Source organism: Bubalus kerabau, chromosome 6 (assembly GCF_029407905.1).
Source record: "Bubalus kerabau isolate K-KA32 ecotype Philippines breed swamp buffalo chromosome 6, PCC_UOA_SB_1v2, whole genome shotgun sequence".
Taxonomy (NCBI): domain Eukaryota; kingdom Metazoa; phylum Chordata; class Mammalia; order Artiodactyla; family Bovidae; genus Bubalus; species Bubalus kerabau.
The window spans coordinates 78,341,668-78,357,760 of NC_073629.1; the positions used below are offsets into that span (position 1 = coordinate 78,341,668).

At 41.5% G+C, this 16,093-nt stretch overlaps 1 protein-coding gene across 3 annotated transcripts in view; it reads right to left on the bottom strand.

The window, feature by feature from the left end:
* The window catches only part of IL12RB2 (interleukin 12 receptor subunit beta 2), a 76,018-nt gene that overhangs the window by 11,904 nt on the left and 48,021 nt on the right, over positions 1 to 16,093 (bottom strand). For 2 of the 3 annotated variants that reach the window (XM_055585524.1, XM_055585526.1), the window contains exons 10-12: positions 10,270 to 10,368; positions 10,021 to 10,179; positions 1,269 to 1,406 (exon numbers count right to left, since the gene is read on the bottom strand). In XM_055585524.1, the coding sequence (XP_055441499.1) occupies positions 1,269 to 1,406; positions 10,021 to 10,179; positions 10,270 to 10,368 (396 nt within the window). The remainder of the gene's footprint in view (positions 1 to 1,268; positions 1,407 to 10,020; positions 10,180 to 10,269; positions 10,369 to 16,093) is intronic. The other variant, XM_055585525.1, reaches the window with a different exon arrangement.

Sequence of the window (16,093 nt, forward strand, 5' to 3'; positions counted from 1 at the left end):
TCAAAAGAAGCCAACTCTGCTGACACCTTGTTCTCAGACTTGCAGCCTCCTGAACTGTGAGGAAATTAATCTGTGTTGTTTAAGCTACTTGGTTATTGTGCAAAGTTTCCCGCACACAAAATACAGTGTGCAAAGTGCTTAACACAGTGCCTTGAGCATGATAACTATCTGATATGCAAAAGTTGTTTAAAAAAGTAAGATCATGGCATCCAGTCCCATCACTTCATGGCAAACGGAAGGGGGAAAAGTGGATGCAGTGACAGATTTTATTTTCTTGGGCTCCAAATCACTGTGGATGGTGACCTCACCCATGAAATTAAAAGATGCTTGCTCCTTGGAAGAAAAGCTTTGACAAACCTAGACAGCATATTAAAAAGCAGAGATATCACTTTGCTGACAAAGGCCCATATTGTCAAAGCTATGGTTTTTCCAGTCATGTATGGATGTGAGAGCTGTACCATAAAGATGGCTGCCAAAGAATTGATGGTTCTGAACTGTGGTGTTGGAGAAGGCTCTGGAGAGTCCCTCGGACTGCAAGGAAATCAAAGCAGTCAATTCTAAAGGAAATCAACCCTGAATATTCATTGGAAGGACTGATGCTGAAGCCGAAGCTTCAACACTTTGGCCACCTGATGCAAAGAGCCTACTCATTGGAAAAGACCCTTATGCTGGGAAAGATTGAGGGCAGGAGGAGAAGAGGACAACAGAGGATGAGATGGTTGGATAGCATCATGGATTTAATGGAAATGAGTTTGAGCAAACTCAGGGAGATAGTGAAGGACAGGGAAGCCTAGGGTGCTGCAGTTCAAGGAGTTGCAAAGAGTTGGACAATAGGCAAGACATGTATCCTTGTTGGGATTATGCTCATCTTTCATTGAATCTTTCATCAGAGGACAAGTACTATGTGCTGGGTGGTATTCCAGACCTTGATAATAAGTGATAGACACTAGTTCCTGCCTGTTGGATTCAGAGTTTTGAATAGGGGTCAAGTGTAGCGCATTATGAAGAAAATATGGATGTGCATTTGGGAAGACTTTCTGGAGGAGGCAACATTTTTGCTAAGTTTTGAAAACTGAGTAGAGACTGTCTCCAAGCAGATAATGAAATGGTAGGGCACTCTGGTTAGAGGACACGGCAAACACAAGGGTGTAGCAGCAAGCAAATAATTAGTAAATTAAAGAAAGTCTGATAATCTCCTTATCACATAATGGGAGTATACTCCTATGGAGGAATCCAGTGGACTTGCCCTCTTTAAGGGTGGTTCTTACCTTGCAGACAAAATTCTCTTTCATTTCCTTGGGGGCTTTCACCAGCAGCTGTCAGGGCTGTCATCCACAGAACATATGTCACTCTGGGCTGCAGGCTGTCTATGGGATGTGAATTTGGGGAGATCCTATAGGGAATTTCTGAAAGGAATATAAAGGAGGAAAGGCATGCATTAAAGGAGATACTTGAATGTGGGCTTTTATTCGTATTTATTTGTTAGTGCTTTATTTAACTTGAAAAAGAAAAGCACATTGCTATTTTAAAATCGTCCTTGATGAGTCTGGCTAATGGTTTGTCAATTTTATTTATCCTTTCAAAGAACCAGCTTTTGGCTTTGTTGATTTTTGCTATGGTCTCTTTTGTTTCTTTTGCATTTATTTCTGCTCTAATTTTTAAGATTTCTTTCCTTCTACTAACCCTGCGGCTCTTCATTTCTTCCTTTTCTAGTTGCTTTAGGTGTAGAGTTAGGTTATTTATTTGACTTTTTTCTTGCTTCTTGAGGTATGCCTGTATTGCTATGAACTTTCCCCTTAGGACTGCTTTTACAGTGTCCCACAGGTTTTGGGTTGTTGTGTTTTCATTTTCATTCATTTCTATGTAAATTTTGATTTCTTTTTTGATTTCTTCTGTGATTTCTTGGTTATTCAGCAGCGTGTTGTTCAGCCTCCATATGTTGGAATTTTTAATAGTTTTTCTCCTGTAATTGAGATCTAATCTTACTGCATTGTGGTCAGAAAAGATGCTTGCAATGATTTCTATTTTTTTGAATTTACCAAGGCTAGATTTATGGCCCAGGATGTGACCTATCCTGGAGAAGCTTCCATGTGCACTTGAGAAAAAGGTGAAATTCATTGTTTTGGGATGAAATGTCCTATAGATATCAATTAGGTTTAATTGGTCTATTGTATCATTTAAAGTTTGTGTTTCCTTGTTAATTTTCTGTTTAGTTGATCTATCCATAGGTGTGAGTGGGGTATTAAAGTCTCCAGTTATCAAGACAGTATGGTACTGGCACAAAGACAGAAATATAGATCAATGGAACAAAATAGAAAGCCCAGAGATAAATTCATGCACATATGGACACCTTATCTTTGACAAAGGAGGCAAGAATATACAATGGATTAAAGACAAGCTCTTTAACAAGTGGTGCTGGGAAATCTGGTCAACCACTTGTAAAAGAATGAAACTAGAACACTTTCTAACACGATACACAAAAATAAACTCAAAATGGATGAAAGATCTAAACCTAAGACCAGAAACTATAAAACTCCTAGAGGAGAACATAGGCAAAACACTCTCTGACATACATCACAGCAGGATCCTCTATGACCCACCTCCCATAATATTGGAAATAAAAGCAAAAATAAACAAATGGGACCTAATTAAACTTAAAAGCTTCTGCACATCAAAGAAAACTATTAGCAAGGTGAAAAGGCAGCTTCAGAATGGGAGAAAATAATAGCAAATGAAGCAACTGACAAACAACTAATCTCAAAAATATACAAGCAACTCCTATAGCTCAACTCCAGAAAAATAAATGACCCAATCAAAAAATGGGCCAAAGAACTAAACAGACATTTCTCCAAAGAAGACATACAGATGGCTAACAAACACATGAAAAGATGCTCAACATCACTCATTATCAGAGAAATGCAAATCAAAACCACTATGAGGTACCATTTCATGCCAGTCAGAATGGCTGCGATCCAAAAGTCTACAAGCAATAAATGCTGGAGAGGGTGTGGAGAAAAGGGAACCCTCTTACACTGTTGGTGGGAATGCAAACTAGTACAGCCACTATGGAGAACAGTGGAGATTCCTTAAAAAACTGGAAATAGAACTGCCTTATGATCCAGCAATCCCACTGCTGGGCATACACACTGAGGAAACCAGAAGGGAAAGAGACACGTGTACCCCAATGTTCATCGCAGCACTGTTTATAATAGCCAGGACATGGAAGCAACCTAGATGTCCATCAGCAGATGACTGGATAAGAAAGCTGTGGTACATATACACAATGGAGTATTACTCAGCCATTAAAAAGAATATATTTGAATCAGTTCTAATGAGGTGGATGAAACTGGAGCCTATTATACAGAGTGAAGTAAGCCAGAAAGAAAAACACCAATACAGTATACTAACGCATATATATGGAATTTAGAAAGATGGTAACAATAACCCTGTGTACGAGACAGCAAAAGAGGCACTGATGTATAGAACAGTCTTATGGACTCTGTTGGAGAGGGAGAGGGTGGGAAGATTTGGGAGAATGGCATTGAAACATGTAGAATATCATGTATGAAACGAGTTGCCAGTCCAGGTTCGATGCACGATACTGGATGCTTGGGGCTGGTGCACTGGGACGACCCAGAGGGATGGTAGGGGAGAGGAAGGAGGGAGGAGGGTTCAGGATGGGGAACACATGTATACCTGTGGCGGATCCATTTCGATATTTGGTGAAACTAATACAATATTGTAAAGTTTAAAAATAAAATTAAAAAAAAAATAAAATAAAATAGTCCTAATTCATTGGTACTTAATACTTTAAAAGACTCTAGACACTATCATTTATGAAGGCCCCATGTCACAGTATATTAAAAGAATTAAATTTTTTTTCTGTGATAAAAATATTTTCAAAGAATGTGTATTATTTTGCTTTTGAAATTATTTAGTTGTAGTAACTCCTTTTATTTCCTATAATTAAGAAGAGATGGCAAGAATACACAGAAGAACTGTACAAAAAAGAGCTTCACAACCCAGATAATCATGATGGTGTGATCACTGACCTAGAGCCAGACATCCTGCAATGTGAAGTCAAGTGGGCCTTAGAAAGCATCACTATGAACAAAGCTAGTGGAGGTGATGGAATTCCAGTTGAGCTCTTTCAAATTCTGAAAGATGATGCTGTGAAAGTGCTGCACTCAATATGTCAGCAAATTTGGAAAACTCAGCAGTGTCCACAGGACTGGAAAAGGTCAGTTTTCATTCCAATCCCAAAGAAAGGCAATGCCAAAGAATGCTCAAACTACCGCACAATTGCACTCATCTCATATGCTAGTGAAGTAATGCTCAAAATTCTCCAAGCCAGGCTTCAGCAATATGTGAACTGTGAACTTCCTGATGTTCAAGCTGGTTTTAGAAAAGGCAGAGGAACCAGAGATCAAATTGCCAACATCCACTGGATCATAGAAAAAGCAAGAGAGTTCCAGAAAAACATCTATTTCTGCTTTATTGACTATGCCAAAGCCTTTGACTGTGTGGATCACAATAAACTGTGGAAAATTCTGAAAGAGATGGGAATATCAGACCACCTGACCTGCCTCTTGAGAAACCTCTATGCAGGTCAGGAAGCAACAGTTCGAACTGGACATGGAACAACAGACTGGTTCCAAATAGGAAAAGGAGTACGTCAAGGCTGTATATTGTCACCCTGTTTATTTAACTTATGTGCAGAGTACATCATGAGAAACGCTGGACTGGAAGAAACACAAGCTGGAATCCAGATTGCCGGGAGAAATATCAATAACCTCAGATATGCAGATGACACCACCCTTATGGCAGAAAGTGAAGAGGAACTAAAAAGCCTCTTGATGAAAGTAAAAGTGGAGAGTGAAAAAGTTGGCTTAAAGCTCAACATTCAGAAAACGAAGATCATGGCATCCGGTCCCACCACTTCTTGGGAAATAGATGGGGAAACAGTGGAAACAGTGTCAGACTATTTTTCTGGGCTCCAAAATCACTGCAGATGGTGACTGCAGCCATGAAATTAAAAGATGCTTACTTCTTGGAAGGAAAGTTATGACCAACCTAGATAGCATATTCAAAAGCAGAGACATTACTTTGCCAACAAAGGTCCATCTAGTCAAGGCTATGGTTTTTCCTGTGGTCATGTATGGATGTGAGAGTTGGACTGTGAAGAAGGCTGAGCACTGAAGAATTGATGTTTTTGAACTGTGGTGTTGGAGAAGACTCTTGAGAGTCCCTTGGACTGCAAGGAGATCCAACCAGTCCATTCTGAAGGAGATCAGCCCTGGGATTTTTTTGGAAGGAATGATGCTAAAGTTGAAACTCCAGTACTTTGGCCACCTCATGCAAAAAGTTGACTCATTGGAAAAGACTCTGATGCTGGGAGGGATTAGGGGCAAGAGGAGAAGGGGATGACAGAGGATGAGATGGCTGGATGGCATCACCGACTCAATGGACGTGAGTCTTAGTTAACTCCCGGAGTTGGTGATGGACAGGGACGCCTGGCATGCTGCGATTCATGGGGTCGCAAAGAATCGGACACAACTGAGTGACTGATCTGATCTGATAATGTTTCTGACATTTATCAGGTATATTTGAGAACTCCTGGGGAGGAAATTAAATGTACATATTGTTTTCAATAGAATTTTCAAGAAATTATATTTCTTAGAAATTTGTGCATTTATCAATTAATGAAATAGACATTTAAGTTACATTTATTAATTCTGATTTCCTTTTTTTTTTTTTGTATAAGTTCTGGGTATTGGTCTTGGTGGGTTTAATCTTTGATCTGCTTCAATTTGACATAAAATCTAAAAAATGAGAGCAATAGTACTTAGATTTATTTTGGTAGTTTAAGCCTAGATTGTCAGTTCTTTATACTTTCAACACCCCTGCAGGTTCTCAGCAGGGAAGATTTGGTTTTTGAGTAATGTGTTGATGCTGTTTTTCTCCTCCAAGAAACATGAATGTCGGTAGCATTTAGTAAACAGGCAGTCTCCTCCTCCAGGGATCTGCCGGGTGTGAGTTTCAGAGTGAGCTCTCAAAAACTGAGGGGAACTGTAAAATTAAGGCTGGAGCTTCTACAGGTGTAGCTTATTTGCTCAGCAGACTTGTCCATGTGCTGGTGATCAAAGTGGAAACCAGAACTCAGCACTGTGTGCCTCAACATCATTTATGGGCTTACAAATCCCAGGGTGGGGCTTCCCAGGTGGTACAGTGGTAAAGAATCCGCCTGCAAATGCAGGAGATGCCAGTTTGATCCCTGGGTAGGGAAGATCCCCTGGAGAAGGAAATGGCAACCCACTCCAGTATTCTTGCCTAGAAAATTCCATGGACAAAGGAGCCTGGTGGGCTACAGTCCATGTGGCCACAAAGACTAAGTAACTGAGCACACACAAATCCTAGGGCAAGTTAGATTTTCCCCCTGCTTGCTGAATTTACTTCAACAGTCAGACATATTTATTATTCATACAAGGCACTAAGACACAGAGTATGCCTCAACGAGTTCACCGTCCATTACTAGTAGGGATAACAGACCCCATGACACTCCCACACCCCTGCTTACTATGGGTGACCAGCAAGATGGAGCCCTGTATTACTGCGTTCACTCTGCCCAAAGGAGCTAAGGCCTCAGCAGATCATTTAACAGCTGTGACTATCAGAGCAATTCCTATATTTTCCATCCTTTTGAGAAAAAGTACCATGTGGAAAATTCCCAACCCTACTTCAACCTGATGAAATTGCTTGCACAGACTTCAGCTATATGATTAAACTAAATTGTATCTCATTCCCAAGGCAGGGGACTAAAAAAATAATTTGAGAGAGACTTTCTGCTCATCTTGCTGCAGCAAAGCATGCATGGTGAGCATCAGGGAGTCAAATGAGGCGTTGGAACACAAGGGAAGGTGTTTAAATAGTTTTCTGGGGCAAAAATGTTTACATACATGCACACACACACACATGCATATATTGTATATATTTGAAGAATAAAAACAGAAATTATGGGAGGAGCAGGAAGGAGAGTGATGGTGTCAGCAATCTGGTTGGCAAATAGGTTGAGTTGAGTAATGAGAGAAAGCAGTCATGCAGGAAATACTGGTTCTGCTGCCTCATCTGGGCTGTGACCTGGCAGAGATAAAGGAGGCCATTCAGTCCTTGGGTCTGAAACTTTAGGCTGATGGTGGTTAAATGAGAAAGGCACCAGTTTAGGGAGAGGCTAATGGTTGCCAATTATCTGAAAGGTGGCCAGTAAGAAGGTCAAGTGGTACCAGGCAAAATTGTTGTTGTTGTTTAGTCACTAAGTTCTGTCTGACTCTTTTGTGACCCTGTGGAATGTAGCCCACTCGGCTCCTCTGTCAACAGGATTCTCCAGGCAAGAATACTGGAATGGGTTGCCATTTCCTTCTCCAGGGGAATCCCTGACCCAGGGATTGAACCCACGTCTCCTGCATTGGCAGGCAGATTCTTTACCACAGAGCCACAAGGGAAGCACACCAGGCAAAACAGTTGCATGGTTACTAGAAATTAGCTTTGATCTGATCATCTGCATTGATTTAACAAAGTGCAAGGCAGTATTCACCCATTTGTTACTCAAAAAATACTGTTCTTATTAAACACCTACTGGATGCCTGGCTGTACTGCAAGTAAGGGGGAGACAATGGTGAACTAATAATCATGGCTTCTGTCTTCATGTTGGCAAAAAGAGCCAAGTAATAATAAGTAGGCTGTGTGTGCCTGTAGAGCAGTGCGCATGGCAGTATCCACACACTTCCAGAGGAGTGGTAGTGTGCTGGAACTGCCTGGGGAAGCCCCGCCCCGGCACTACGCCTCTCTCCCATTCAGGCCGGGTGAAGTGCTCTTACTGCACCCTGCTGGTGCTGTTAGGGGCCAGGCCAGAAGACACCTACGACAAGGGTCCTTCCTCCTGGGAACTCCATGCTCCTTTTGCTGTTGTCGAGCCTTTCTGGTTTCTTTCTCTCTCCTCCCCAACCTAGTGCCTCCTACCACTCTCTAGAAACTGCACTTGTGGATTCGCCAACAATTTCTGGTTGCCAAATGCAACAGGTAGTTGTCAGTCCTTGATTAAAGAATTTACATCACTTCTGTGTAGTTTTCCATCACCCTAGGTAGACTGTGAGCTCTCTGAAGATAGGGAACAGGTCTTATTCATCTGTAAGTGCTAAGAGGGAAACTATCTAAACGGGTACAAAATACGGTTTTGAATCTGCACCTTCTTCCTTTTAAACTTATTTTAAAATACCATTATACAGACTTCAGATTCATCAGATTTTTTGCAAATAAGGTAGGTAATTTCTTCAACATCTACAAGAACAGATTTTAGAACTATCTAACCATGTTGATCTGTTATAAATAGACATCTCAGTTTAAATTCTATAAAAATTAACATTTAAGAGGGAGCAAATGTCACAAGAAGCATTCCAAATGGCCCAGGATTACATCAATTGATGAAGCACCACTGGGGGCACATTTCAGAACTGACTTACCCTGACAGTGGGGAGCAGTTACGTTCAGTGACATGCTGCATTTAGAAATTGTGGATTATTAAGCAGATTGTTGTAAGGTCTCATAGTGGAACACTATAGAACTGTTAAAAAGAAGAATGAGACAAGTCCACATGGACTGATGTGGAAAGATCTCACTATGGAGTGATGTTTTTTGTTGTTTAGTTGCTGCTGCTGATGCTAAGTCGCTTCAGTCGTGTCCGACTCTGTGGGACCCCATAGACAGCAGCCCACCAGGCTCCCCGTCCCTGGGATTCTCCAGGCAAGAACACTGGAATGGGTTGCCAGTTCCTTCTCCAATGCATGAAAGTGAAAAGTGAAAGTGAAGTCGCTCAGTCGTGTCCGACTCTTAGCGACCCCATGGACTGCAGCCTACCAGGCTCCTCACTCCATGGGATTTTCCAGGCAAGAGTACTGGAGTGGGGTGCCATTGCCTTCTCCAGTTTAGTTGCTAGTGAGAGGCAAAGTAAGGTACAGATCAGAATACAGATGGTTATCCCAAATGTATGCTAGTATATGCATTGCATTTTCTTCTGGAAGGACACATGAAGAACTACTAACAGCCTAAGTATAGAGGAAAGGATAATTCCCACTTTATATCTTTCTGAACTATTTGAATGGTTTTACCATAAGTAAGTATTACTTATATAATAAAAAATAATTAGCTTTAAAAGTCATAACTTTTAGAAAAGCAATACTGCAGATCTAAGGTCAAGAGAGAGGACCAGTTCCTCAAGTTTGCCAGGTAAAAACCACTCTGCAGGCAGCTGGCACCTATATGGCAGGTCGGCTTTGTTACATTCTTCTTGGAGCCAATAATTCTCACTAAGGAATAAAATGGTTGCTTCTTTATGATAAATGCTCCTGAAAGAACTCTGGCTGCCTATAAATACGAAAGGGAGGTTTAAGCCAGGAAAAATAAAACAAAACTGCATAAATCAAAGATTAAAACATTAAATCTGGCAAGTGATTTGGAGCTGCTCAGTGAATGAGTGATGAAATCACTTGAGATAATGCTCTAGCCAGAGTTTAATTGCTTTAGTATTATTGCATAATGATGGGTCATAAGGAGTTACTTAAATTGTATTTTATCCATTTAAGGAGAAAATAACATGCTATGATGGTATTTGCGAGTGTGGGGATTCAAAGGTTTTCCAAACGCATTCCCCGCAAACCTCAAGGGTCTATATAATGATATCCAAGTGCCTTTATTGCTTTTTGAAATGCTGTCCCCATGTAAGTGAGCTCCTTGAGAGCCTCATTCATTAACTTCATTTCTTCCATTGCTTGGCATGTAACACATATTCAGTAACTTTGTGAGTGTGTGTGTGTTTAGATGTCTTTTACTTTTCTTCATTCAATTAACTTTACAAATATTTATTGAGCACCTACTAAGTCCTAGGTACAGTGCAGGTACTTGCACACGCTTGTGTTTCTCCAACACCTAAACAAGAAAGGCCCTGTTGCCTTTGTCTATCACACATACCACAAAGCTGAGGCTGGGAGTTGGAGTCCCGTTCCTTCCAATATATCCTGTAGTGGAGGATGCAGCCCATTTGCTCCCGGGCTGGAATTTCATCCCATGAAATTAAAACGCTCCCCTTTTCCTCTGAGATGGCATTAATGTGGGGGCCACTCAGTGGTGCTGTGAAGTAGAACATAGGAGGCTTTTGTCACCCTCCAAATCCAAACCATTAAACTAGAGCACAATTGGACGAAAGATCCCAAGACTCACCTTTGTGCTGGGAGTTACCCCGGGTGGAGTTGCACCCTCCCTGGTCCCCTGCAAGTGCGTGCACGCGGATTTCATAACAGATGTAGGGTTTTATGTTTTCTGCAAGACATAAAGACAGAGGCTATTCCAGTTCAAACAAGGGTTTAAACAAAACCACACAGACAGCTTCTGAAACAAAACTCACTTTTAAGGAAAACCTTCGACTTCTACAAATAAATTATTTGCTGTTTACAGCAAAGTAAGGGTGATGTTTTGTAGGCATAGCACTTGAATGGCTCTTCTGATTCCCCAGATACTTATCATGATCTGACAGGGCAGCGTAGGTGACACATTCTGGTGTGACTAATCAGGGTGCCGCTCAGTGTAATCTACCCCTTTGCCCCGCCCTACCAGCCCCCAGTCCCCCCGCCATGTTCCACTCAGATCTCAGTTGCTTCACAGCTTGGAAGACTGGGAAGATACCTGGGGATGCTAATACTCCTTCCTATCTTTTAAAGTGCTACACTTTGCAGTTCTGTCAGCCATAAGGTTTATTGGCACTCTCCCCTGCCCAAACTCCTTATTTCCATGAATCTCAAATGTCAATTTCCTGTCAAGAAAAGGCCCCTGTCATAGATACTGCCCGTGACTTATCTTTAAACTCCCAATGGAAATTTAAAGGAAAAAGATTACTTCTGTTAGGTAACTAACTGTAGTCTCACATGGGCAGAGGAAGGACTCTTTCCCACATTGTTAAATGCCCTGCCATAGGTAGGTCGGGTCCCCTACACTGACAATTGATTAGGGTTTCACATTTTCTTTTTGGGAAGAGGAATTTTATATCACAGAATAATTTACTACATCGTGTGTTTTCTATAAAAATCCATTATCCCTTAAATATTCCAGCAAGTAGGCAGTACATAAAGCCCAAATGTGCAACTACTACTGTCCATGAGGAGATTAAAAACTCATTCCCTGGGCAAGTTCCAAATCGTATTCATGAGCCAAGTGAAGTAGAACAAGGCTGCAATCAGCTTAGTCCTGTCATCTAAAGTGCTTTGTGGGTGGCATCCAGACCCAGAAATCCACAGGGCAACATGGAATATGGAATTGCTTCATTTGGGAGGGGCTAGTGCCTGGCAGCTCTGTTGCTAGTTCTGGAAGGGACCTATCAACCACAGTGCCAGGTGGGAGTTCCAGATGAGCACATTAGGCAAACGGTTTCATTGCATTTTGCCATGCAAGGTGTGAGTTCAGGGCAGAGGCCTTGGGAACTGCGGCATCAGAAACTTTGGGCTTCTTGTGAATAACCTGCCCCTAGTGGAGGAGGGCAGGCTTCGCTTGTGGCTCAGATGGTAAAGAGTCTACCTGCAATGCAGGAGACTGGGGTTCAATCCTAGGTTGGGAAGATCCCGTGGAGGTGGTCATGGCAATCCATTCCAGTATTCTTGCCTAGAGAATCCCATGGACAGAGAGCAGCCTGGTGGGCTATAGTCCAGCGTGTCACAAAGAGTCCAACACAACTGAGCGACTAACACGTGGAGGAGGGAAGAAAATGTGGCTCCATAACTTAGCTGACACTTTCTTTTTTATGAAGAGTAGAGCCCGAGCAAGCTTGTTCCCCAGTTCTGACCTTAAGAACTCCTCCTGTTTTCCTGGCTAATTCTTACTTGTGTGTATATGTGTGCTCAGTCAGTCATGTCTGACTCTGCAACCCCATGGCCTGTAGACTGGAGGCTCCTCTGTCCATGGAATTTTCCAGTCAAGAATGTTGGAGTGGGTTGCCATTGCCTACTCCAGGGGATCTTCCCAACTCAGGGATCGAACCTGCCTCTCTTGGGTCTCCGGCACGAACACACCATAATCACTGTGCTCCCCACCTCAGAAAGTCCTTAGCCTTTGCTGCTGCTGGATGAAGCCCATACTCTTAACATTTTCATTTCTTTTTAGAGTCTGGCCCTGAGTTCCAGGCTTATTTCTGAAGACTCCCATGCATGCACATACACCTAGCACTCCTGGGCAAAGGCTCTGTCTCCCTATTCATAAACTGTCTCTCAAGTGGTTTTTCTGTGGAAAGCTAATTTCACCTGTTAAGTCTGGGAGAAGGCAAACACTAAATGATCAGCAATGAGAGGCAATCATAGAGGAAGTATGATGGGAGCATACAGAAGATGAGCCCCAATAGCTAGGCATGAGGGAAGGTTTTCTAGACACCATGATGTCTACGTTATCCAAAAGGAGTGGTTATATAATAAGGTCAGAACTGTTTTCACCTAGACAAGACAGGACTGACAGTCTCTAGCCTAGACCCCACCAACTTATAATCCAGGAGTTGAACTTCACTGTAGCCCCTTCCAAAGCACCCAACTCTGCCCCAGCTAGATGCTGGGAAAAAACTGGTAAGGATCTTATGGCAATGTGTTATCTTACTGATTGGAGAGGGTAACTTTGAATTCATGGTAAGTATGAATTAGGTAAGTTTTAAGTGTTTATTTCTAGAAGTGAAGTGAAAGTGAAGTCGCTCAGTCGTGTTCGACTCTTAGCGACTGTTACGTCAAAACAAACTCATAGTTAATCAAGTGTTTTCAGGTAGGAGAAGGACTTGAATTAATAGTTAATCTCATCCAGTATGATTGCTTTTATTCAAATGAATATGTCTGAAGTGCTTAAGAACATTTTAGTTTCCTAAGTATGGAAAAAATTCTCTCTTGTCATTTATTTTAGGCACTGTGTATAGAATTAATAGAATTTCTAAAAAGAAAGATCTGTAGGGACTGTATAGTTCAAACTATCCCAAAGGGGTAAATCCTAATATAATAAATGTTTATAATTATATAGCAGTTTAGAGTTCAGTATCTACTGTTTCGTCTGATTTGATGGACATAACAGTCATAAAAGGTTTCCCAGTTAGCTCAGTGGTAAAGAATACGCCTGCCAGGGCAGGAGATTCAGGAGACGCAGGTTGGATCCCTGGGTCGGGAAGATCCCCTGGAGGAGGAAACGGCAACACACTGTAATATTCTTGCAGTGTGAAGGGGGAAATCCCGTGGACAGAGGAGCCTGGTGGGCTACAGTCCATAGCGTCACAGAGTCAGACATGACTGAGCACACACACACACACACACACACACACACACACACCCTTAAAGAAACACTGATTCCACTTCAGCAACTCTAGGGACAGAGAATGCACTGCCTTGAGGGGCAGCAACTGTCCTACTAGAGACCATCAACTGTAAGGGAAGTACTTTCTCAAAATTGAGCTGACATCTGTCTTCTTACAATTTTTATGCAGAGGGCCTTCATTCTGCTCTCCAGAACAACAAAGGACACATACTGTTTCTTACATACATATCGAAGCCAGCAAGAGTCATCAACCACCTCCCACCCCAATCTAGAATACTCTCCTACACACTAAATGGTTTCCCCATTAAAAGTTCTAGACCCTAAAGGCTTGCTCACCTTCCTCTGATGCTCACAGGGTTATCCAGGCAGCATTCTCTTTAAGTACAGTGATTAAAACTGAACACAACCCACTAGAAGTCTGAGTAGCCAGACTCTAAAAGAGGCACACAGTTAAGGACTGGGTCATGTATCATGCACCATGCTCTGTTTTTTTCATCTGTGAAAATCTTGTCTCCTTAAGCAGGATGTGTATATCCTCCTGGACAGGCACAATGGTTGTCATGGTGTAATGAAAATATTATGGGATTTAGAGCTTCAAAACCTATAAAATCTTAGCTCCATCACATATAATAATAATACTGATAGCTAGATTATCGAGCACTTAAAATGTGTTGCTGCTGCCAAGTCGCTTCAGTCGTGTCCGACTGTGGGACCCCATGGACTGCAGCCTACCAGGCTTCTCCGTTCCTGGGGTTCTCCAGGCAAGAACACTGGAGTGGGTTGCCATTTCCTTCTCCAATGCATGAAAGTGGAAAGTGAAAGTGAAGTCGCTCAGTCGTGTCCGACTCTTAGCGACCCTATGGACTGCAGCCTACCAGGCTCCTCCATACATGGGATTTTCTGGGCAACAGTACTGGAGTGGGGTGCCATTGCCTTCTCCCTAAAATGTGTTAGGTATTGTTAAAAATGTTTTCTCCTTCAATTAGTCTTCACAATAACCCAGTTAGGTAGGCAATATTACCCCCATTTTCCAGATAAGGAAACTGAGGCACAGAAAAGTTAATTTGCCCTGGATCATACACTTTGATAAGTGACAGATCCAGGACTCAAATCCAGATAACCTGGCTGCAGAACTTTTCATCACTATGCTGAACTTATACTTTAAAAATCACACTGACATTTTTAACACATTAAATTAACACATCCATTGCCATACAGAAAACACATTTATCAACATTTTAAGGGAATACTTCTCAGTGCTCTGTGGTAACCTAAATGGGAAGGAAATCAAAAAAAGAAGGGATATATATTGGGCTGGCCAAGGAGTTCATTCAAGTTTCCTGAAATATAGAAATATATGTATAGCTGATTCACTTTGCTATTAGTAGAAACTAATACAACATTGTGAAGCAACTATATGCCAATAAAATAAATTAAAAAATTAATTTGGGGTGATCTGATGACCTAGATTTGCATTAATAATCTTATGATGATTTTGCTTTATTATAGAACAACAATTAGTAGGAGAAAAATAGAAGGCGGAAAATACTGTAGCTTTGGCTTCTGAATGTGTCAGCAAATGTGCATGCGTGCACACACACACAGACACACAGACACACACAGACACACGTGCCTTGTTCATTGGAATTCATCCTGGAAGATTTTCAAGCAAGTGACCATCTAACTAGCTTAACTCTAGCATGCAAATAATACCATTTCTCTTCGGGAAAATTAAAATAAGAAATTTCCACTAATTGGTCTTTGGTAACATTCATTGGTAAGTAAGGGAGGCCTCTGAGTATTTCAAACACAAAACAATAGTAGAAGCTGACAGTGGCTCACAGAGTAAGACTTCAGAGTTTGTAATTAAGAACTTGAAAAAAATAAAGAACTTGAGATGTTGCCCTTTAATGTTTGTTGGGCAAATATGTCAGCCACCTCCGGTGAGATTAGGACTAGCTCTCTCTGACAGAAGAGGTTAAGGATTCTTTTCACTGGTTAGAAATAACAAGCCCCATTTAGGGACTGCTTCCATGACGGTAGAAGGGTAAGCATCAGACTCTGATAAGAGGAAGACACACACCACTGCAATCATTTATCAAAATGGTTAAACAAGCCTTTGGCCACCTTGTTTTCCAATTGTCCAATGTTGCTTATAGGCTCCCCAAGTGGCTCAGTGGTAAAGAATTCACCTGCCAATGCAGGAGACGTAGGTTTGATCCCTGGGTCTGGGAAGATCCTCTGGAGAAGGAAATGGCAACCCACTCTAGTATTCCTGCCTGAGAAATTCCATAGACAGAGGACCCTGGTGGGCTACAGTCCATGGGGTTGCAAAGTGTCAGAAACAACTTAGCGACTAAACAACAATAACAACAATGTTGCCTATGCACAGGATTAAATGATTATTTATGAAATTTCTTTTCAGTTTAAATTCATATTGTATGATACAGAAATTTAAGATGTACTCCAAGGATAAAATGAAATTAAAAAAAAAACACTGATTAACTTCTGTCCAATTGTTTGAATGCATTTTCAGATGCTTTCTATCACTTGATATATGTAACCACTGACAGATTTGGAATTTGAGGATGAGAGAAACCAACTGTCATATAGATAATTCTGGGTTTATTATCACACAAATATTAAGTAGCAGAATTGGAAATGAAAGATCTCCTGCTTTCCTCATTTGTAATAATGGGGGAAATAACTCTTGCTACAT